Here is a 24,422-nt window from a genome sequence, read left to right on the forward strand (position 1 = left end):
TTCTATCGGAATAAAGTTGGCATTGAGATTCAATCATAGTTATAGTTAAATAGTTGAATCCGAGATGGTGCGCTGAAGTGCATTATTAGCAATTCTGTATATAATTAATTACTTTAAAATAAAATTGCGAATCTTATTGATAGAATTGACACATACTATGTCTAGAACAAGAGAGTAAAAACGAATTACATTTTTATTAAACACTATTATTAAACACGCAGTCTCGGACAAAAGCTAGTTTAAAATACAAATAAATTTTTATTTTTTTAAATTTGACCTTATATATAGCCTACCTACATTCAGAGGATTATAGACATAAGTTTGGTTATGTTAATAATATATTTTATATTAATCCGATGATTACTGTTTTATTCTATTTATCAAAGCTAATCAGACATAATAACATAGCAAAGAGTGTAAATGTGTAACGAGACACCTTGAATGTGATACCTATAGACCGTTGAGTGCCTAAAATTGTCCCTTAACATTTAATAATAACCTCCAAAGTGAACATGAGAACGTGACGCCTTTATTTATGTCTGAATCATGCTGAAAGCTGTTGGAAAATAGCGCTGAATAGAATGTTTTCATACAAACGTCATAATCCCTTTTTCTTTTCATCATTCATGGCATCAAAATGTATGATATTATTGAATATGATATAGGAACGAGTATAATACGGGTGTTAGAAGTAATAAATACTATTTCCTGGATTAAATCTTCTAACAAATGTTGTATAGGTATGTAGAACTCAAAATAAAAAAATAAAAATTATTTTTTTTTAATTTTAATTTTATAAGAGTGTGATTTGATAATTGGTAACAGTTGACGTTAAACTAAGTTTACACGACCGAATCGGTGTTTCCAATCAGCCACGGCGTGATGTTCACGCGCCATTAAACAGACACAAAACACCTCAAAACCTGCGAAATTCACCGGCTCGAAAAAAGGGTTGCACGCTTGGCGTTAACCTAGGTATTGTATATTTAATGATGTTGCCGTACACGAAGGGTTTATTCTCGAGGCAAGTTTAAACTCATCCGAGTTGAACATGATGCGCAATCAAGTCGAAAAAAACTAATAACTTTCAATTTATTCTAGCCGGCAGACATGTTTAAGGGTTTGAAAATGGTTTGTTCTCAAATCTAGTGGAAAAGCTAACCAGCTGTCAATGTATGTCAATTTATAATTTAACAGCTTAAAATAAGCTGTAAAACGAAGGAGAATTTCGGAAAATATAAAGAGCGACTTAAAAACCTATTAAAATTAGTGTTTCAAAATGAAAGAGTTACAATCGTTAAAATGTTGTCAACAAATTTAAGAAGCTTTTGTCGTCGATGCTTATTTTTGGAGGAAGGAAGGAATATTTCGGCGACTCTACGAGTCTGAAGTCTCTGAAGTCTCAAGGGACAAATGTCATGCATAAATCACTACAAAACATTACTTCTAAATACTCTCAGTGCTTTTATAAAGCACAGTGTGAATATTTTTGGATTTGGAATCAACGTGGAACCGGAAGTTTCGAATGTTTCCCGTCAATTATTACATTACTGATTATTCTTATCAAAGTGATAAGAAACAACAAAATATTATGAATTATTACATAACTTAAACACTTTTTTGTGTGATTTTTAAACTCACATTGAAAAAAAATTAAATTAGCTAACACTTGTCGTCAAATTAGTATAATGACTAAAGTTATAACTCCCTTGACATGGGTGTGAACAGCTGTTTTATTTTGCATATCATTCGCGCACTTGCGCGGCATTTCTAATAAGCGTGCCCATCGTGCGATAATTGCATTTTAACAAGTGTCGAAGCGTGCATGTCGCGTTTTGCATACGAGTTGGAACACGTGTGCCCTTCGGGGGCGCGCGCCGCCTAGAATATTCAAGGTTGTTAATCACTCCAATCTGTCGAAGCGGCGAAGGGTAGCTGTGTTTTATTCAGTAGTTTATAGTTTCAATTTTGAATTCTTTCAAAGCGTCAATAGGTATAGGCATAGGGTACATGGATAATGAGATGCAAACTGCGATGCTATCGCAAATTTCGAGCTGACCCTAAATCTATGTGTTAAAGATTTCGTCAGGCTTCATTTGCATTTAGCACGGATTACTATGTACAAAACCATAACGAAAGTGAAATAAATTGATGTTATAAATTCAATTATTAATCGGACAAAAGAATTGAGATTAAATTAATAAAATATTACTAATTAATAGTAAAAATGTTAAAATTTTCAAAATTTCAAAAAAATACTCGCTTTTGCCCGTGACATTGTCCCGTTAGTGTTTAATAAAAATGTAAATCGTTTTTACTCTCTTGTTTTAGACATAGTATGTGTCAATTCTATCAATAAGATTTACAATTTTATTTTAAAGAAATTAATTATATAAAGAATTGCTAATAATGCACTTCAACGCGCCATCTCGGATTCAACTATTTAACTATTACTATGATTGAATCTCAATATCAACTTTTATCCTATTGAAAAAGGCTGTCTTTAAGGTTTTCCCGGCAATTATTCAAATTTTTCTTGCCGTAAAAACCATCCTTGGACTTAAACGAACATTTTAAAAAAGGAATTAGCCAAATTGGTCTGGGCGTTGTTGAGTTATGCGCTTACTAACAAATTTTGCGATTCACTTTTATTTTATAAATTATGTAATGGCAAAATGATAAAATTTTCAAAAATTTTTAAAAAAATATTTATATCAGTTTTGCTCAAAAATAATTTTTTTAAGCAAATACAGGTGAAAAACAAAATAATACAAAATTTAAACTGTAAATATGAATAAAGCAGCTAATACCTTAGTCAAATTTCGCATTTTAAATCTATGCATATGTCTGTAAGTCTTAAATGTATAAATTTAAACCTATTTGAATATCAACGTGACAAAAGCTAAAGCTAAAGCCAAAGCCACGCCGCGGGCTGTAGGCAAATGAATCTGCTTTGGCTCTTAAAAGGGGTTGAATAAAAGCGTTGTGGACGTTGACATTTACATAAAGATATCCATCCGAAAAAACGACTGTGTACACATGTATTTACGATAGATATTAAACGCGTAAATGTCTCAATGTCGGGGTAATGCAGGAATAAAAAAGAGTAAAGAGTTGGGCAAATAAAAGGGTACCAAAGATTCATATCTAGGTAAATGATAGGGGTGCGTTAAACCTGTGAGCAAATATAGAAACTACACCCGGTCTGATGGCTATTAACAGTTGTTTCTATGTGAATGAGACGAATATAATTGTTGTTTATTGACGCGAATGTAAAGAAGTTGTGAAACAGTTAAAATATTAAGTTTTCTAGCAATTTTAAAGCTGTTTGTTAATTATTTCTATTGTAATATAATATACCTAAATTTATTTGTGAGATGTTTTTTGATGGATTTAATAAGGAATTCAATAAAGAAAATTTTGATTTCGCTCATTATTGCATATTTTTTGTAAAAATTGCAATAAATTTATGAAAAACTATCTTTTGCTCGTGACTTCGTCCCGGTAGTGTTTAATAAAAATGTAATTCGTTTTTTACTTTCTTGTTATAGACATAGTATGTGTCAATTCTATCAATAAAATTCACAATTTTATTTTAAAGAAACTAATTATATAAAGAATTGCTAATAATGCACATCAGCGCGCCATCTCGGATTCAACTATTTAACTATAACTCGGATTGAATCTTAATGCCAGCTTTTATCCTATAGAAAAAGGCTGTCTTTGGGGTTTTTCCAGCAATTATTCAAATTTTTCTCGCCGTAAAAACCATCCTTGGACTTTAACAAACATTAAAAAAAAAGAATTGGTCAAATTCGTCTATGCGTTGTTGAGTTATACGCTTACCAACAGATTTTGCGATTCATTTTCATATTATTGATACCATTTTCAGTTATATGAGACAACAAAACTATTTTTATGTAAAAAATTTACCCAAATCATTTGATGTTTGATATTAATTCTGATTTAATACCATGTGCCTTGTCGAAAACTTCCAATTAACCTGGGATTATCCCGGCACGTGTCGCGTCAACTTGTCTCGACATGGGTGGTCGCACCACGCAATCGTTTCTTTATTCTTTTCCTCATCATCGTCCTCATCAACATAAAAAGCTACTAGTAACGAGTCTCAGTTCGTCACAACATGTAAGCACTCACTACTGATACGTTTTGTAGACTACATGTCATGCATTATGATAACAAAGCGTGTCATGTTAATAAGTTTCAAATTAGTTCACACATGAGTAGACAGTGCAACGTGGTGTATAAAGGGATGTTCGATTTAATGAGGGTGGTCTTCAGTACCGGATAAGAGTGTAAAAGTTACTCTTGAGAATTTTGGTACACACGTGCAAAATTTGAGGTTGAAGGGAGTATAGTATAGTTTTTGTAAAACATAAACTGGTGTGATTGATAGTTGTCACGGATATAATGTACAAAAGGGTAGATTTTTGTGAGGTTGGAGGTTTTGATCCTTTTGTGGGGGAGGAGATACTGTGAAATTGCACTTTATTAACATGATGTAAGTTATATATCATTTAACAAGTGAATTTAATATGTTTCATAATGTTTCTTTGTAGCTGGGGAGTTCTTTTAGGGCATGCCCTTCATTTGCACTTCCAATACCCTAGACAAGTGCCCTGAAATGCCAGTTAAATTGTTATTTTTCTCAAATTTTTAAACTTGATTTAGAAAACACCCTGTATCTACTGTATTAATAAAACAATTTCGAAGTTGTCTCAATTATTTAGTAGTTAAAGATGCTTTTTATAATTTTTGTTCCTTTTTTACCCTTTAAACACCTAGGAATTGCCTTAAAATGTCAATTGTGTAATACCTATTTTGTTTAAAATTGGTTTATTTATTTTCCGCTGAAAGACAGGGTCGCACTTTTTAAATAAAATATTTTCTGATGAAAGACAGGGTCGGACTTTTTTAAATAAAATATTTTCGGTTGAAAGACAGGGTCGGACTTTTTGAATAAAATATTTTCGGCCGAAAAACAGGGTCGATCTTTTTTGAATAAAATATTTTCTATTTTAATATAATATAAATTTATGTTTAAAACTTTGAATTTTGCTTGTGAATTCTAAAAGAATTATTTACTAATTCTTACTAAATTTTCTGTCAAGCATTCTTTGTCTAAGTCCTAGCGTGCATTGTAATAACTTTATTTATTGTGAATGCATTTACATAGTTTTTATCATATATCTTCTAAACCCTAACACAAATTACAAAATGTTACTAAGATAAAAAACTTAAAATCACATGTTCTTATGGAATCAACAATAAAAACTATAAATTTTAAGTTTTTATTTTTTATATAAGAAATGGTGAAGAAAATTAAAAATTCAGTTTATCGCACTTTTCTTGCAAACCATTAGAGTTAAAGAAAAATTGTTTTCGGATTCGTTTACAGGGCAAAATTTTACATTGTATAGCACTTTAAAATTTTAAATTTTCGATACTTACATAATAAATGAAAATGGTCAATAACTAGAAAACCAATTAAGATATCAAAACAAAAGTTGGATTAGTGAGTTCCTTGCGTAATTCTGGACTAGACTGGAAAATTTCATGAAAATCTGAGTTGTGGTTCAATTTGCTCTGTTCCAATTTTCACCCGGTTTTTCCGAAATACTGGTGTTATCAGAAAACTGACTAGATATGTTTTGCTCTAGCATAAAAAATAATTTTTAGGTCAAAAAATCATCAAGTGTAACCTCTTGAGTAATTTTGAGTTGTTTTCGTCAACTTCATAGAAGCAAAAAACTAAATCTGCCATTTTGTAGCTTCTTATTATGGCATGAAGAAAATGCAAAAATTTTTATTATAATTTGCATAGGATCCGAGAAAATTGCGTTGGAAAATCGGTTTTCACTACATAAAAAATATAAATTTTTTAATGTCATCTTATTAAAAATTTTCATCTGAATAAAAGGCTGTTTTCCGTTTTTGATTATCTTAATTAGTTTCTGGAATAATTGGTATTTAAGTTTCGGTGGATATACACGTTGCATTTAAATTCACCTACAGGGTAAACCGGAAGTAGAATTATGTAAAAAGTTTGGTTAATAAGGTAATTAAAAGCTTCTTTACACAGTGTGTTGATTAGTTTTTTATAATTATTTGCACTACTAAATGCCAGCGCCTCCACCAAATTTTTATCAGTTAATTATTCTTTTCAATAAATTAAGAAAGTGAAACTTTTTATTGTTAATTATAATAGGGTACAACTTTCTTAACAAATTATTTTAATAGATTTTTGTTATTTGGCTAACGGTTTAAAAGATATACCTAAAATACTATGCAGAATCAGAATAAATTAAAATCAAATTTAGGGTCTAAATAAACAATGAGAGATTAATAGGTTTCTAAGATAAATGATAAGAATTAATAACTCTAATGAAAACCGTTAACAAAAGTTTAAAATTTTAACTTTTAATTTTGATTATAAAAAAGAGAAAAGATTTGACTTTTTTATGATGAAATCTTTGTTTCGACCGAAATTAATTTTAATGAAAAATTATTCGAGCAAAAATAATATACTCAAATAGTTCGACCCTGTCTTTCGACTGGTAATATTTCAAACAAAAAAAGTTCGACCCTGACTTTCGACCGAAAATATTTTACTAAAATAGTTCGACCCTGTCATTCGGCAGGTAATATTTTAATTAAAAAAAGTTCGACCCTGACTTTCGTCCAAAAATAATTTAAAATGAAAACTTTGTCCCTGTTTTTCAACCAAAAAATTGGACATTAGTAATTAAAGGACTCTCCAGATATCTTATGACGATGAGATACTCTAAAATACTGTACAAGTAGATAGAAGATATGTAATATTTTCCATTCTCAGTTGTAGGTATCTAAAAAAAACATTTAAGGGCTGACAAGATGCGCATATTGTTAAGGGATTCTCCAAACTATCATATGACAATGATATAACCATAATAACTTTATTGGTTCAGGAGATACAAGCTGTTTTTTGCCTGAAAAGAAATTCAAAAATTGTCTGCAGCATGTTTCGGGTGATAAAGGATATGTACAAGATCTCAGAATTAAGCACAATGTTAATTTATAAATAATCATCTTTTAATTTGTTACACATCGCACATTTTACATCTCTGGAATAAAAATCAAACCACAAAAGATCAGATTTCAGATGTCTGACCACTGACAATACAGTTTTGTAGATTTCATTCAATTTCATTAGTTTATTTCTGTCTATTTGTTCATCCTTGTGATCATTACCTGCATTTGCTTGCATTCGAAACGTAAAACTATAATTAGGAGTACTTTAATACAAGTTAATCAATTAATTTAAATAAACACTAGTTAAAAAAACAAAACAAACAAAATCACAAAATGGCACTAAATTATGTGTGTGTGTATGTGTGTGTCTTCTGGTCATAACGACTCAATTACATTTCACAAATTGTTAACTTAAGGCAAGCAAATGGTAAAAAGTACAAATAACGTCACGATTTCCACTTGGACTATGTGCGATCGACTCGCGGTCTTGATTACAATGATGTGTGAGTGATAATACATTCGTTTACATTTGTTACTAATTCATATCAAAACTAATTTCATCTCTCCACCACTCCCATTAGGCGCAATCAGTTTGATTTCTATAATACAGTTGTGATGTCTAATGACTGGGTCCAATATCAAGTGACGTACGAAAATACTGCTACAATTTGTTACAGGATTGGTTACTGAGAGTACGAACTAGAATAATGGACGGAATTCCAGTTCCTGGTGTACATGACTAATGATTATGAAGTTATTGCTGTTAGTTATGAAACCGACGAAATATCAATTGTAAGACAAAACAATCGGAAGCATTCGTGATTTTTCTACCCATTTCTGGGCCCAAAGATAAAATTTTCGATGTTCAACATAAATTACAGTTTAAAATAAGACAGGGCAGATCTTTGTTGATTAAAAATTACGAATAAGTTAAAGATTGCATTTCTTTACATTTTAAAACCCTAACTAATTGTTTAGTGACCCTCATCAATCTTATTAGTTCTAGTTAATCATAAATCACATGTTAATGTATCTGATTTTCACTTTCCCCAGCTTCTCAACTCATTCAAACACTTGCTCAGTCCTTGATTTTTAGAAAATTTACAAGTTAATACACATTCGGTTGAGTTTTATGCAATTTCATAACTTCTCTATCTAATAGTAAATTTCTTGAGTTAAAAGTAGTAATAGTTGGTTTTTAATATGTTAAAGTTTCCTTCAAGAATTAGAGATCTTAGTAGTCGTTTAATTGTGATTAGTGTTAAACTTCATTGAAAACTCTCATGCGTAGATGAACAATGTAGATCAGTCGAGAGTGCTCTGCAACAATTCAGCCACCTCCTTGAACGCGTTGCCCACTTTGCCCGTGTACGCCTGCTTCTTGTAAATGACTAGCCGTATGCCCTCGAGGAATTCGGCGCACATGCACGCTCGCTGATGGCGCTCCTCGCGCGAGATATCCACGCCGAAGCTGCCCGCCGCGTACTGCGAATTGGTTTTGATTACGGAACCAAAGTTTCGAAGGATTAAACGGAGCGAATCACATCCTGTCGTCATATATCTAAAAATAACAGTAAAAGTCAAAATAATCAATGGTTATGACTACATTTAACTTACGATTCAAATTTACTCTCAATTAACTCTTCGATCTTTGGCAGCAGAAGAACACAAGAGTCTAAACTCCATAAAGAACTAAAAAATAAATTTATATAGTTTTAAGATGATTAATTATAAGTTTTGATGTGAATACGTACTGTTTATGATTAATAACACCTAAAATATCAACAATAACAGCCAAATCATTGAGGTTCGCCGCAAATTCCAGCCCCATCTTGACGTCCCGCTCGAGCTGCTTTGCAACCAGCTGCAGATGCCGCTCTCGGGTGTATAACAACTTCAACATATTATCGTGGCCGCCCATCACAATGTTCAACACCTCCGCCTCCGACATGTTTTGCGTTGGTGGACTTGAGAAGGAATCATGATTTTTCTAAAAACATACAAACTGTTACAAAAATCTGTTTTAACTTAAAATATTTCAAATACTTACTGGTAAAAAGTCATCAAATTGCAGTCCAACAGGCCTATCGATACTAACAGGAATAAAATCCTTCGTTCGCACCTCCTCATCCGGTGACAATTTGTTCTTAACGTAGATATCCACAGGCTCCGAGTTGAAAATGTTCATTGGTTTAGTATTCACATCATTGGCAACCTGCCTACTCGTCATAGGGATCTTCGACAGATTAGAATTGCTATTCTGATTGTTACTGATCTTCGAAAAGGAGTTCTTACGCAGATTATTCCGCGTTTGTTGCGGTGCGGCTGAGTTCTTGTTGAGATTCACTTCCGACACACTATGTCGAATATTATTACTCTTACTGTTTTGTTTATTGTTGCTGTTTGCAGTGCCATCCTTGCAGCTGCTCTGTCGCTGAAGCTGGTATCGTGGCGGTTGCATTGACTTCGCTTTGTTCTGATCATTCTTTGATAGTCCTCGATTGGAATAAACTTGATCAAGGTTGGATTTTGAGCGAGCGTAAGCTGCAGTATTCGGCGGAGTCGGTGGCGGTGATCCTCTGCTGTAGTTAATATTATGGTCTAGTGATAATGCTTCGAATGAGTGTTCTAGGATTTGTGGATCTAGAATCTTTCCATCTTCATTTACATCGTGTTCTATTTGTGCATCTAGAATACTTTGTGGTTCTGTTGGCGGTGGCGGTGTTCGCACAACTGCAACAAACAAACAAAAAACGTTAATAATTCAAATAGTAGCACATGTGGAACATGTTATTTCGCATTGAAGCAAAAACAAAAGTATGCAATGATTATGCAACGTGTGTACGTGCTTGGAATTGAGAATTTTACAGGCAAATTAATTAAATTCGAATAAACGTCGGTCAGGTGCGCGCATAAATCATAAATTACGTGTATTCGTATTCGCGTCGAATGCAAACAGCACACAATGATCGTGGGTTGCAAACGCCAAAAGATTTGCGATTGCCGAGAAAAATGTCATTGCTAGAAACGCAATAAAAGAGTATACGCTGCACATATGTGAATTATGTCATTATTTTACGATTGTTCAACTTACAATAATCGTGCAGGTAAAAAGTAAGAATGTGCCAGTCTGTTTGCCACCTACGCGCTGCAAGGTCACTTGCTTTCTATTTCACATCAATTTTCAATCAGAAGCAGAATTTGCATAAAGTCGTAAAAATAAATAAAAAATAAAAAAACTTAAAAAGCAGATTTTTAACGCATTTCGTAATATGCATTCATAAAACGATCGAATGGACATGACTTACACTTTTATATTATATTAAAATTGTAATTTGGTAAAAACTAACTGCGTCTGCGATCTGAGCTCTTGATATCGATTAAAATTAACTCATTTTACAATTTTTGCTTAAAATATCCGTTTAATACTTATTTTAGACTGCAACTTTGCGCCCGTTATTTTTACTAAAAAATGTGATTAATTTTTACTAGTATGTGTCGATTTTATCAATAAAATTCGCCAATTTAATTTTAAAGAATTGAAAAATGGTAATAACGCACTGTAGCGCCATCTGGAATTCAATTATTCAGCAATAATTATGATTTAATTAAATTCCAACTTTCATCCCTTATTTAACACCATTTAAGTCATAATTTTTAATATTTTAATAGTTATTCTGCTATTAGAAAAGGAGACAAATCCAACAAATCATAGATAATCAAAATCTGTTCTGTCGTTCTTAAGCTATAACTGTTGTAACTAACACTTCTTTGTTTTACATAGATATAACATTATTTTTAAATATTTTTCTACAAAAACACTTAAAACTTATATATTCAATGATTATACAACAACTGTTTTCTCTGAATGTAAGTTTTACTTGTTTCTGATTTTTATTGATTTTACGCAACGCAAAAAACACGTCTTAACTATTAATTAAGCAAACCACCTACGTTGCTCCAAGGTCCTTGCTTGGCTTCAACATCATAGAGAAGTCAAACAAACACAAAACACACTCGAATACTTCTCATTATAATGTGTTCTCCGGTTGCGATTTCGTTAAAGTGACCACTTCAAACAACTGTTCAAATTAAAACCAACACTTCGACAAATTATATTCGAAGGTGTTTTCTGTTCATTATCCACTCCCATCCTCTCCAATTCATTAACATCCACATTAAGCGTATTGTATATACACACACACTAAATTATAAATGACTAATTTAGCCTCAATAGACGCCAGAGCTGATTAAATTCGGTTCACACGTCGAAAATTCACGTCTGAAGTAAAGACCGAAAGTCACGACAGTTAAACTTGACCTGAATAAATATAAAAATACGAAATTATCAAGATAAAAAATATGTTTCTGCGTGGTGTAGAAACGTAAAAAACGGCCACAAACGTCGTAAACGTTGAAATTTAATGATTTTTTCAAGACTTTATTTTATTCTGACTCACTTTGTGTCGGCAAAATTTAATTTAATCTTATTGTTTATAATTATAATAAAGAGCATGGAAAATTGTATGGTGTGAGCGCCAACCGTATTTGGAAAACGATTAGTAACGCGCATCTCCTTGAAACGACCTTTTCGTCAAACTCATCCACAAAACGTACTTTTTTTGCAGTTTATAAAAAAATTGCACAATAAATCGTATAAATTTAGCACTTAAAACAATAAAATCAATCTACGCACGTGTGTATTCCTCATTTCCTTGATAATAGGTTTGTTTTTAATTATAATCTCGTGGCTATAATATTTTTTTAGCCGAACCATACATGCGCGACAAAAACTGTAAACAATAGATAAGGAAGTATTAAAAACTTACGACGTGCGTAAATATTGACTTATATGGTGTCATTTAAAGATACATTCATATTTTCGCACATTTTTCAATATCTTCGATAATTTTCAAGCTTCCTTTTATACTATTTTAGTTAACTCATTGAAAGATTATAAACCAACCGCAAAAACACTTATTTCACCTACTGAATACTCAATATGCATACAATAAACCTGTTCAAATTAACATTCCCATTCTGTGTTTTATTAATTTTTGTTTTATGTTAATAATTGAGTTTGACTGCAAGATCCCCAGGTACAGCACCCAACAACCGATTGCTGGTGAGTGTGTGTGTTGTGTGCACCTCTATGCAAAGTTCGTTCACCCAGCCAAAGTGTTCGTTGGTCGTAGCCACGACGATGGGTGAATCCGACAAATTATGTACAATTTTTGGCGTTGGTAAAATTAGTGTCCGACCAAACCACATTATTAAAAAAATTTTAAAAAATGAAAAAATTGAAATTCAAAAATCTGTCTATGTATAAAATAAACTCGTGTTTGTTACTCATGAAGGACTGAAGAGATTTTGATGATCCATGATTTGTTGGATTAGCCTGCGCCCAAAATAAAAGAATAACTATTAAAATATAAAAAATTATAACTTAAAGATTGTTAAAATAGAGATGATAATAGGTATAGTGATTCAATCATAATTATAGCTAAATAATTGAATCAGAGAAAACGCTAAAGCGCATTATTAACATTCCTCCTTTCTTTAAAATAAAATCGCAAATATTATTGAAGAAATCGACACATACTAGCTTTTGAGCAAGCAAAAAATTAATTACAAAAGCTCGTTAAATTTTATTCCTTGTAATATTGTAATATTTTGTAAATGTATGTTTTGGTCGGATACTACAGACACCATACGAGTACATTAAAGTTCCGTTCCGAGAGTTTTGAACTCAAAGCGCAAAATTATCAAATAATTCTATAATTTCAACTTCCCATGATTTTTACCAACTTTAATGATGCAAAAAAAAACAACTTAATACTTAATCTGATATAGTATTTATAATTTTAAATTTTAATTGAAAAAAAAAAAATATAAACTTCTGAGTGAATTACACGCTATTAAATTCAACAAAAAAATAACTTTCTTGACTTTGATTACCAGCGATTTTTTGTCATTCGTCATTCTTTTGTTTTCTATTTCTTGTAGCATGTACTGCACTTCCTTTTCGGTGTTCCAAAGTAGGCAATTTAAGTGAACGTCAATCATTGTGATTGTCATCATTTTTTAACTACCACCAGAATGCTTTGTTCTCGTCGTGTGCTCGTTTTTCTGATATCCGAAACACATTCGTCACACGCGTCAATCTTACCCATTCGCGATTGTATTTATTCCGTCTCGATAGCGCGGTTTTGATTATTTCTTCCAAAATTGGTACTGAATCGCGAATACGAATCACCTGCCACATTAATACTACACTAGTGCATTGCTGAACTTCCTAGAGTTATTTTACGCTATGGAATGTAAATTTTCTGATAGTTTATCAACTTACGTGCACGTCCAGGTCGAAAAATCTCCTCGTAATCGACTTGATTCGTAATGGCCGCCGTTGATTCCTCCTCCGGATCAGTCCCTGACGTGCTCTCCTCGATGGTAGTCTTCACATCGAGTCGATTCACCAGGGAAACGGGTCTCTCTGCCCGCGAGAAACTCTTCCGCAGACTGGTATTAGGGGTGAAACACTGTGGTGCATCGGCGGCTTGCCCGCCAAAGGGTCGTATCGTGTTTAAATCCACCAGGTGGACAAACACTTTGGTCAAGTGGAATGATGCTCCAATCTTTAACAAGAAAAACAAGCATTAAATTATTATTTAATTATTTAATTCCTTTCAAGTAGTACTTAAAAATTAAAGTTAATATTTTGTTTTGTAGAGCGTAAGCCTTATTATGATTATCTATTGTACTTTGACGGAAACATTGATTAGATTAAAGTAGACCTTCTGGTAATTTAGCTATGATTAATACGGTTACAGGTTTTTTTTCGTCGTATGAAATATCAATAACGTAGTTGTTCCAGAACGAGAATAAAATACAAACTGAGAATGTGCCAATAACCTTGAGACACCTAGCTATACCATTAAAAGAAATTATAACTATTAGAAAGAACCACTTTGCACGACTGCCTAATATGGTCACCGCACGTCATTAACGCAAATATCAATATTATAAAAAAATAGACGTGATTCGCGTTCGATGAAAACCTACAAAGAAAAAACCCTGAAAATGTCTTTCACCCTGATATCAAAATCGAAGTGGCCTTGAACCGGTCATTTCCTTTCCTGCACATCAATATATCAAATTTATGCACTCAGCATGAATAGATAGAATATAAAATGGCCGCGTGCCAGGAAAACTGACCAGCGTATACATGCATAATTAAATATAATTTCTTGTAGCTCGTAACAGACGCAACCTGCTTGCTGCCACACAAAATGACTTCAAATGCATGTGTACACATGTGTTTAGTTGCATATTTATGTTTCATTATTTTCAGCTGTTTCATGTGTGATCTTTTCGTACGATAGTATATACTGGTAAATGCGGTGGCAATGGCAATGATGTGATGACCGATGACAACGACGACGACGCGACGATTACATTCGATATAGTGCGATGACCCTTCCTTTCACCGATAAAGTTACTCGTTTTATCTTCGAAAAATTATAATTATGCAACGCTGTAACTTAAATGATACTAAATACAAATTGAGTATTTGCATGAAACTGATTTAGACATGCAAATGTAATAAATCATTTCTTTGATATAAGAGATTGAGAAATTTTAAAATTGCTTTTAGCAAAGTTTTTAAATAATTCATGAAATAAAATTGATCAAAAATCGCAGATCAGTATTTACATGTGTTGTACGTGATGTACTCGTACCATAAGTTGAAGCTACGTATTCTTTTGAAAAACAGTGTTTTTCTTAAGTAATTAATAAAATAAATATTTAAGGACAAAAACATTTTTTTTCTCAACAATTCAATCAAAAATATAAAAAATTAAGAAATACAAAAATACTCTTATTGCAGTAAAAATACATTTTATAATTTTCTAATAGTAAAATTATAAAAAGTCAACAATTTTTACTCAATAAATTTCTCCATTATTAAGCTCACTATTAAATATTCCTGCTTCCTTGTTCAACAAAGAGTCGATAAACGTAATGAAAGGTTTAAATGTCAAGAAGTCAACCGTATCAATGCATTCAACCGGCAAGATGATAAACAGCAATAAATTAACTCACATAAAGATGTTGTGTATCCAATAAATTTCCACTTAATAAGCTTAAACTTACGCTAAAAGTCGAAAGGAAACAACGATTACGATTAGCGATAGCACTATCGCACTGTAATTACATTAATTTTAAATTAGTACCTACATACTAAAAGTTGATCGCCGTTGAAGAAATTTATAATTACATGATGTTCCGCTGGTGCAGCGATTTTATCATAATCAAAAATTATTTTTTACGCGGCTAAGAAAGCGACGACGCCGTAGTCGAGTGCGACCCACGGAGGATGATTATAAAATAATTAAGTCAAGAAATGTTGAAGAAAAAACCCACGTTGGCACAACAAGTGTGTGCGGTAGAAAGTTTCTTATTTACGAAATCCGAACCGAAATTCGAGAATTAGAATTGATCACTTCAAATATTTGATACTAACTTTTGTCTGCGTAGTTCTTAGTTTTTTATTGCATCAATAAAATTCATAAATTTATTTTAAAGAAATGAAAAATGCTAATAATGCACATTAGCGCTATCTAGGATTCCATTTTTTAATTATAACTAAGATTGAATCTCTATACTAATTTCCATCCCTTATTTAACACCCTTTAAAAGATAATTTTTGATATTTTAATACTTATTCGGCTATTTGGAGCCCAGACGTATCCAATAAATTATAGATCATCAAAATCTGTCCAACCGTTCTTGAGTTATAAATGTTATAACTAACACAACTCTGTTTTATATATTTATAGATATAGTTTGACGTTAGTTGGTGTAGGTATTATCACACATGCAACACATTTAAATAAATATGATAATCCACTGTAACTGCAACTTAGGCACTACTAAGTAATTATTTACATGAGAGCTAACTGTACACTGGAAAACTAAAATCAACACGTTCTATTTACTGCTTGCACTCAAATATAGTAAAATAAACTTTAGATTTGCAATTTTCTCTAAATTTAACCCTGATTCAAACTAAATTAAACTAACGTTTACTTTTCTTTGAAAATCAATTCGTATTCATTTAAAATCTCAAATGTTTACAGCATGTAATCTCATTTGTACTTGTCCAACAGCACAGCCTACCTACACAATTATCCAGCAGTTACGTAAATGTTAAATATTTCATTTCGAGCGCGAAGCGAGAAATACAAAGAAATACCAGCGACTACGAAATGCGAAGAATTGTAAAGTCACGAGATTTACTCTGAACCGGAGTGACTCAACTCGGGCATTGCAGTCGACAACTGTTATAAAACAGCCTCTAAGATTACTGGGTGAAAAAGAAGACCAGCAAGAAGATGTTCAAGATGAAGAAGCTTAACCTTCGGAGACATGCGTCAGGTCCGTTAAGTTGAGCAACTTCCATGAAGAGACCAAGCCAAACAAGAACAACTTTACAATTAGACCAATCTAGATGTAGTGGAACCGGTGGAAGACGCAAAGTCTACACATTTTTAAATTAAACATCATAAAAATATATCGTGTTAGTTACAACATTTATAACTTAAGAACGGTTGGACAGATTTTGATAAGCTATAATTTGTTGGATTCGTCTGCTCCAAGAATAACAGAATAACTATTAAAATATAACAAATTATCACTTAATAGGCGTTAAATAAAGGATGAAAATTGGTATGGAGATTTAATCATATTTATAGTTAAATATTTGACTCCCAGATGGCGCTAAAGTGCATTATTAGCATTTCTAATTATTTTTAAAATAAAATTGTGAATCTTTTGATGGAATCGACATATATTCCTAGTCTTGAACAAGAAAGTAAAAATTAATTACATTTTTACTAAAAACTACGAGAAGAAGCTAAATAAAACTTAATAAAAAGTAAAATCTAATCTTAGATGAAAGATTTTTAACTTGACAAATTGATGCGGTTGTACCAAGTCATGAAACTGTTGGAACAGTACCAAAAGCAAGATTTCAAGATGTATGTTTGGATATGTTTTTTTCATCTTTCGTTACAGAAATTTGTCTTGCTTTTTACTGTAAAACATGCACTCGTGGATGTATCTAGTAGGTAAGATCCATGTATGAAAGTTTATAATAACGCCTGGGAACGAAAATTTCTAAAACTCTAAAATGCACGATGTTTGAGACGAACGCAACATCAACTTATCGCGCTCGTACGAATACTATACTAATTTCCTTCGACTACTTTTTCTCCATCCAGCTACTTGCTTCCAATAACCGGCAGGCATAATTATCTAAATATTACATTTTAATGTTTCTTTCGCAAATAAATGTTTCGATCGACCTTAAAAAATAAAAGCACTAAGCTGTAATTTTTGATGGCACGGTACTGTTACGAATGCGATTACGAAATCTAATTGTTTACCGTAAGAGCAGCACTGATTCCGATTCCAACTAAGAATAGCGCACGGTATTTTATTCGCGTGCAATGCAACAATAAGACCAGCGCGCGCGTAAAGCAGTCGTGGTACATTTTCCATCACCAAAACGCTTCCCATCATTATTACGAATATTACGCATTGCAATTACAACAGTCGTCGATTGCGACAACGGAATGTTTAAGTTATAATTGCACAATTTAAAATATTTTAAAATATTTAAACAAAACAACTGGATATTTGGTTGTTTTCCTAAATTTTTGATATTTTTAGATGGTTTTATTAAAATTTACTTTGTTTTAGTCCAAAAGTATTCAAATTATTCATTTTTTAAACTTTTTGTTTGAACTTTTGTATTTAAAAACTTCGAACTTTGAAATAAAGTACTTTAGTCACGGCCTTGGCCGTCCGTGTTTAAAGAAGCTCTTTTTGTATCTCAAAATCATGGAAAAACTTGCGCTTTAAAGATGGAAGAAGAAAAAATATTATTAATTTTTTTCCTTAATCTGCATGCTTATCAAATAATTGATAAAGTAAATATGTAAGTTTGATGAGAACGCCTAATTAAAAATCTCAAATTAATACAATTTGTTGATTTTTTCCTGTATTATTAGAAAAGTCGAGGTTGAGGAAAAAGTTGAAATGTCCACAAAACCAACGAAGCATGTCGATGCCGATATACGGTAAGCAATCAATCGATAAATGGCGACGCATGCCATATCCGCCATCGACCGGCCAGGCAAACATTTGCCGGAGTCATTCGCGACTGCATTATTTATTTGCAATCCTTGAGCAGAGATGACACATGCCACATTTACCTGCACTCCCCGCACACGTGTGTGTACACATAGACACACAATGTGTGAAATCTAAACGCTCATCCGCGTCGTCTGCTCAAACAAAGCACGGCTTTTAGCGCGAGATTCACGTTTCACACCGTTTTTGAAATGTTTAGCTATGGAATTAGCAACAAAAGAAATCAATATTTGAGCGGTTTCACTTTCTGATTGGGCGTAACGCAAAATGATTAAGTATTTTTTCTTGCGGGAAGCAATCGCTTGGATTGTGTTTACATATTTATAATAATTAAGTACACTTTTTGAGTTTTATTAGTGCTGTTGCGTTAGGAATTTAATTTCACACAGTAATTATTAATTTTATTACTCCTACAAATTATGCAACAAAAATTGGAGTAAGTGTGTGCATATGCATGGCAATTTTGTATTTATTGTTGCAAAATTATAGTGATTTTATTATATAAATTTTTAGTGGGAAAAAAGCAAAATATTAAGTAAAAGCAAGTGAAATTCGCCAAAAATGAACTTAAGTTATATTAATTCGCAAATAACCAAAAAGTTGAAGAAATGTTTAAAAATACCAATAAAAATAGAAGATGAAATATTTTTGTGTCAAAAAGTAGCCTATTTTCCTTTCCATAGTCAAAAAGATCGATAAACCAAAATTGAGCAAAATTACTTGAGTGGTTTTTGCGTGAAAGCGGCACAAACAAATAAATTTGTGATTTCTAACAAATTTTCATCATTACAGGAATTTAAGTAACCTTAATGCGAATTTTGACAAAGCTATTAAGCCCAAATTCAAAGAGTAATATTATTTTCGAATTAATAATAATCAAAAATGACTAAAACCAAATTTTGTTTTATGTAAGTTTTGATAGTTTTTGATGATAAAACGCTATCAACAATATTTAGAAAACTCAGGAAAATTTTTCCAAGACTCCTGTTAAATTTTATATAAAAATACCAAACAATAAACGCATAAATCCGCATCACCTGATGATAAGCACATCATCACGCCATTACCTCCGCATCTATTATCGCGCTGCAATTTGCATGCCACGCTCGGCAGAAAGAAAATAGAAACCGCTTGCTTGCTTGCTGCAGTCTTCTATTCCTTAGCGCAAAATAATAAAAATAAAGAGTCATTCTTCACGTCTCAATTAGTTCGCGACTTGTGCTTGTTTCAAGCGCAACTAAAGAAGTCTTTCTTCTATCAGTTCCATCATCGTATCATATTAAAACAGCATTTCGCGAGTTTTTTCGCCGCATAGCATTCATTTTTGCGCGGTGTAGACTAGCGAGAGAGGAAAAAATGTCCGCGGCGGCGCGCGGCAAACAAAGTTAAAAGAAAGTCATCGCTGCAGGAGTAAATCGAGCGTCGCTAATTGCCGATCGTTTAAAAATATCCAGAAGAATGCAGAATGGCGTATCAATGACATGGTGCCAGAGTCAACAAACTGGTAATAACCAATTTGTAGAGAAATTGAGTGATAATTAAGAGTTAAGTAAAAGATGAAGCATAGAAAGTTTCACGTCACGATTTAAAAAACTTAAAAAAATTAAATGTTTTTAAGTAATATACCACAAAGTCCAAAATAAATGTCTCAATTCATGCGCTATTCACTTTTCTGTGCGAGTGTTACACGCTTTGCGTTTTGCATAATTTGTCTCTGCATGAATAATTCTGATTCATTCAATTTAATTTTCGATTCTATTCAGTGAACGGAAAGAATACACCATATAATCCACATACACCTCTGCAGGCAGCGAGGATCAAAACGGCAATTGCTGGTGTTGCCTTGGTCTATCGGCTGTTTTGGCAACAGCTAAACACATCTCGGTACAAGCAAGACGCGCAACCGCGAAACAATACCCGATTGTTTAGGTATTCGCCGGTCGTTAGACATTTGTTATTGCACGTGGGCTCGAATTTCATAACACGCACAGAATTCAATTTCGTAGAGTATACAAGGCGTGATTAAGTGACCTGATTAGCTGTTAAACGCAAGAATTTCAAATATGGAGAGAGGGGAAGTAAAAATCTGGACCAAGAAGAAAACAAAAAATGAATTTTAATTAATAAATGCAATTAATAAGTTGAAAAAGTGATAAAATAGCAAATTTTACAAAAAATGAAACAAATAGGGGTTGACATTCTTTGTATGCAACCCAAAATGCATAACCAACTTTTTATTTCTGCTAATATTTCTATATTACTAGTTTAATTTAGGATTGTAATTAAATACTCTTAAAATAGTAAAACAAGTCAACAAACTCATCATTTCTACACGTTTACAATCGAAGCAAATAATGTGATGTAATGGCCCAAGGTATCATTACTTATTTAAAGGTACTTATTTATACACTCGCCACGAATCGAATTCATTTGCGTGGCTCCGCTTGCCGTGTGGTCGTTGAGCCCAAAATATCGCCGATTTATAATTACCATCATATACAAAAGCATACGAAACACCTGAAGTTGAAGTAAGAAACAATATGCCACCATCATTAGACACTTTAATGTATATCATTAAACCGGAGTTAAATTCAACTTGAAAGCATTCAAATAATGTGGATAATCATCATAATTTCCAACCGTAATGAGTCTATTTCGGCCATAGTCAAGTTAAAACCTCTTAAATTCATAAATTTCTAAAGTTGATTATAATAAAAAGTGTAATAGTACGTACAACATCCACCGGAAACGGAAATAGCATCGCTGTCAACCGCCTACGTTAGTTTCCTCCTTTTTCTCTTCAAATCGCGACGTGATCAATTGTCCATTCAGACCTATTACCAGCGCGGCGCGCTGTCTGTTACAATCCCGATCGAAACTACGAGTACACCGAAACATAACCCAACCTATAAACACACAAGCACTACCATTGCATATTTATGAATGCAAAAACGACAAGACGCTAGGCGGAGGATTTTCTGTTAAGGCAAACGTTCCGTCCGTCTTCGATATGCGCTCGTACGGTCATTAAGCGCATAAATTACGTCGATAAATATAGTTGTTTGATTTATTCAAAGTAGACCTCGGCGCTTTTCTTGGCGTGTCGTGCGCGCTGGGCAAAACATCGACCAAACACACACATAGGTACACACAATGCGCAATTCTACAACATACTGTATACTCAACAACAATAATGCACCTAAGGGGGAAAAATAGTAGGTCAACGCAGGTCGGCCGAAACCACTACGAATCACTAGACGTACAGAAAACTGAAAATGATAAAGAACTGATAAGAAACAACGCGTTTGCGGTCGCGCGGTGGCAGGGAATCGATTATGCTAATGTCACCACTCACCGTCAACAACTTGAGGTTAATTAAAACCATTCAAAGTAATCATTATCACTAGAATACAACAGAAAAAATTGATTGAAATATAGCACATGGTAAACTAGGCCGAAAATCGAAACGAGGGCGTAAATTAACCGAAAGTAGGTTAGATACAATGTTATCAACAAAACAATTGACTAACGAAAGCTGTTTTTCAATCGACAACTTTTTATGCAAATATTTACTAATTTTATGATAGGTGTATTGTCATAACGACCATCATATTAGTAAATACTTTGATAACAAGCGGTTGTTGCAGTGTGCAATTATTGCGCAATCATTTGAGCAATTTTTATAAGCTGTATTTCAATATTAAGCACAGTATCTATTTGTTTTACGGTTTTATTCTATAGTTTTGAATAAAACGTCCAATTCTATCCATAAAATAAAAATGAATCGCAAAATTTGTTGGTAAGCGCATAACTCAACAACGCCTAGATCAATTGGGCCAATTCTTTTTTTTAAAATGTTCGTTATGGTCCAAGGATGGTTTTTACGGCAAGAAAAATTCGAATAATTGCCGGGAAAACCCCAAAGACAGCCCTTTTCTATAGGATAAAAGTTGGCATTGAGATTCAATCATAGTTATAGTAAAATAGTTGAATCCGAGATGGCGCGCTGAAGTGCATTATTAGCAATTCTTTATATAATTAATTTCTTTAATATAAAATTGCGAATCTTATCGACAGAATTGACATATACTATGTCTAGAACAAGAGAGTAAAAACGAATTACATATTTATTATACACTACCGGAACGAAGTCGCGGGCAAAAGCTAGTTTTTAATAAAACTGTGAAAATATTAAATTAATATCATTTTCAAAAATACTATGCCAAAGAGAAATTAATTCCTCATCGTATGCATACAATAGTTTTCCAAAATTTGCATTTTGTTAGGAATGGAAGTCAAAAAAACTGTTTTTTTTTTTTACTCCCACTCATGTAAATAATAAAAGTTTAATACTTACAACTTTATTTTGTGCTATTGATATGTCATGCACTCTCCCCCATTCGAGATTAACAGAATCATAAAGCCTGCTCGGTTCCCACCCGAGCACCTTAAGATAATCCCGCACACCGACGAAGAGACTATCGCCCTCCGGATTAAAGTACATACACCGCACCAACCCGACCTCCTTCTCGCTGGAGACAAGATTAAAGTTCTCCAGGTCGAAATAGTTCACCACGCAATCACTACCGCCAGTCGCAAGCAGAAACTCATGTGGATGAAACTCCACTGTGGTCACCGCGCTGCTGTGACGCTCCTTGAACTCCTTGAGCATTCTACCAATGCGCATATCCCAGAGGCGGATTGTCCTGTCATCACTACCCGACGCTATCCAGTAACCATCCGGTGAGAATTTAATGCTGTTTACTTTATCGGTATGCCCGACAAAGTTGCAAATGTTGCCTTTGCAGCGACGATCCCACACTTTGATCGCTTTGTCCGCGCTGCCAGAGGCAAGATACACGCCATAGGGATGGAAATCTGTGCATCGGACACTATCACGATGGCCGGTTAATGTGCGTACCAGAGACGCGGCCTCCAGGTCCCAGACTTTCAACGCGCCTGTGCGTGAACCGGAAACAACCAGTTCTTCGGTTTGGTTGAAACTCACACAGTCCACTGGTGTGGTGTGTCCGGATAGATTCATAAAACACCCGGGTTTTCCGACTGCCCAGAGGTTTACTTTCATGTCATCGCCACCGGTTACCATCACCACACCGGACTTCCGGCCCAGCGCAACGCAGTTTACATTTGCGTTGTGTGCTAAATCTGTAAATATAACAAAAATTAAATTAGATGTTGTGTTTCATTGTTAGTAAATTTCTAGGTTATAACAACTTACTCTTGTCCCATATTTGGTGTCCAGGTTTGGTTTTCGTCCTGGTTGCCATGACGTCGCGTGCTGTATTGTGTGTTGCTGTCCGGATCACTTTAACTTGATGAACTGTTTCATGCTGCAGGCATCACATACGCGGCGCACATGCACTCACACTCACGCGTACACAAACCAGATAGCGAACACTATAAACGAAAACTATGATTTCTCAGCCGATACCTGCGAACTCACGCACGCTGCAGCACACCACGACGACGGCTCGGTGCGTCGCGCACATTGATGTCGACCATTAATACAAGAACGACGATTTCTACCTGTATCAACCTGGCGGTCGCACTAATTTTCGATGGTGGCGTGGTGCACTCGAAACGCACGCACTGCAAACACGGCGGAACGCACTTTCCGCACTCGCACGCAGGCGTTTTGGTTTTGTTCGGTGGTTGTTATACGCAAACCACACGACATGCACGACAATTCGCGAGCCGTGCGCGTTGTGGACTGTCTGTTGCGGTAACGAACCGCTGTCGCACCGACGAGTGCGGAGACGGAACAAAATGCTCGCGGTAAGCGAATATCGACTTTAACTGCGCCGCGAACAAGGTTGTCGACGTTCGTTATCGCCAGCAACAGATATAACTGTACCGCTCGTGTACAGCACGACGTGTGTGGAGTGTAGAGAAAAAAACGGTTTCGGTCGACCAACGCATCGTGAATGTTTTTTGAAACACCTGCAATTATACTATATGCAACTAACATTACAAATATAAGTTTACAAAGAATACAAGCCCACAAAGCTTATATTATTCAAATTTAGCCAATGAAATATATTTAACATGGAATAATTTTGATTTTAATTGATTTTTAATTGAAGAGAACGTTCAACTTTACTTTTATATCGAACTTTAAACAAATATTTTGTTTCTTTGCTGCGCATGCGCAG

The 24,422-nt window shown here is 33.7% G+C and overlaps 1 protein-coding gene across 1 annotated transcript; it reads right to left on the reverse strand.

Moving 5' to 3' along the window:
* Positions 1-7,070: 7,070 nt before the first annotated feature.
* On the reverse strand, positions 7,071-24,129 carry kat80 (katanin 80). The gene is made up of 7 exons (XM_065307461.1): positions 23,489-24,129; positions 22,607-23,415; positions 13,382-13,667; positions 9,083-9,765; positions 8,787-9,022; positions 8,650-8,724; positions 7,071-8,593 (listed from the first exon to the last, which is right to left on the reverse strand). Exons 1-7 carry the CDS (start codon positions 23,535-23,537, stop codon positions 8,338-8,340), a joined length of 2,394 nt encoding a protein of 797 aa, XP_065163533.1. The 5' UTR covers positions 23,538-24,129; the 3' UTR covers positions 7,071-8,337.
* Between the last annotated feature and the right edge of the window lie 293 nt (positions 24,130-24,422).

Source organism: Atheta coriaria, unplaced genomic scaffold (genome assembly GCF_025399875.1).
Source record: "Atheta coriaria isolate IRGN ID8LTWV9N9 unplaced genomic scaffold, Caltech_Dcor_3.1 hic_scaffold_7_pilon, whole genome shotgun sequence".
Lineage (NCBI taxonomy): Eukaryota > Metazoa > Arthropoda > Insecta > Coleoptera > Staphylinidae > Dalotia > Dalotia coriaria.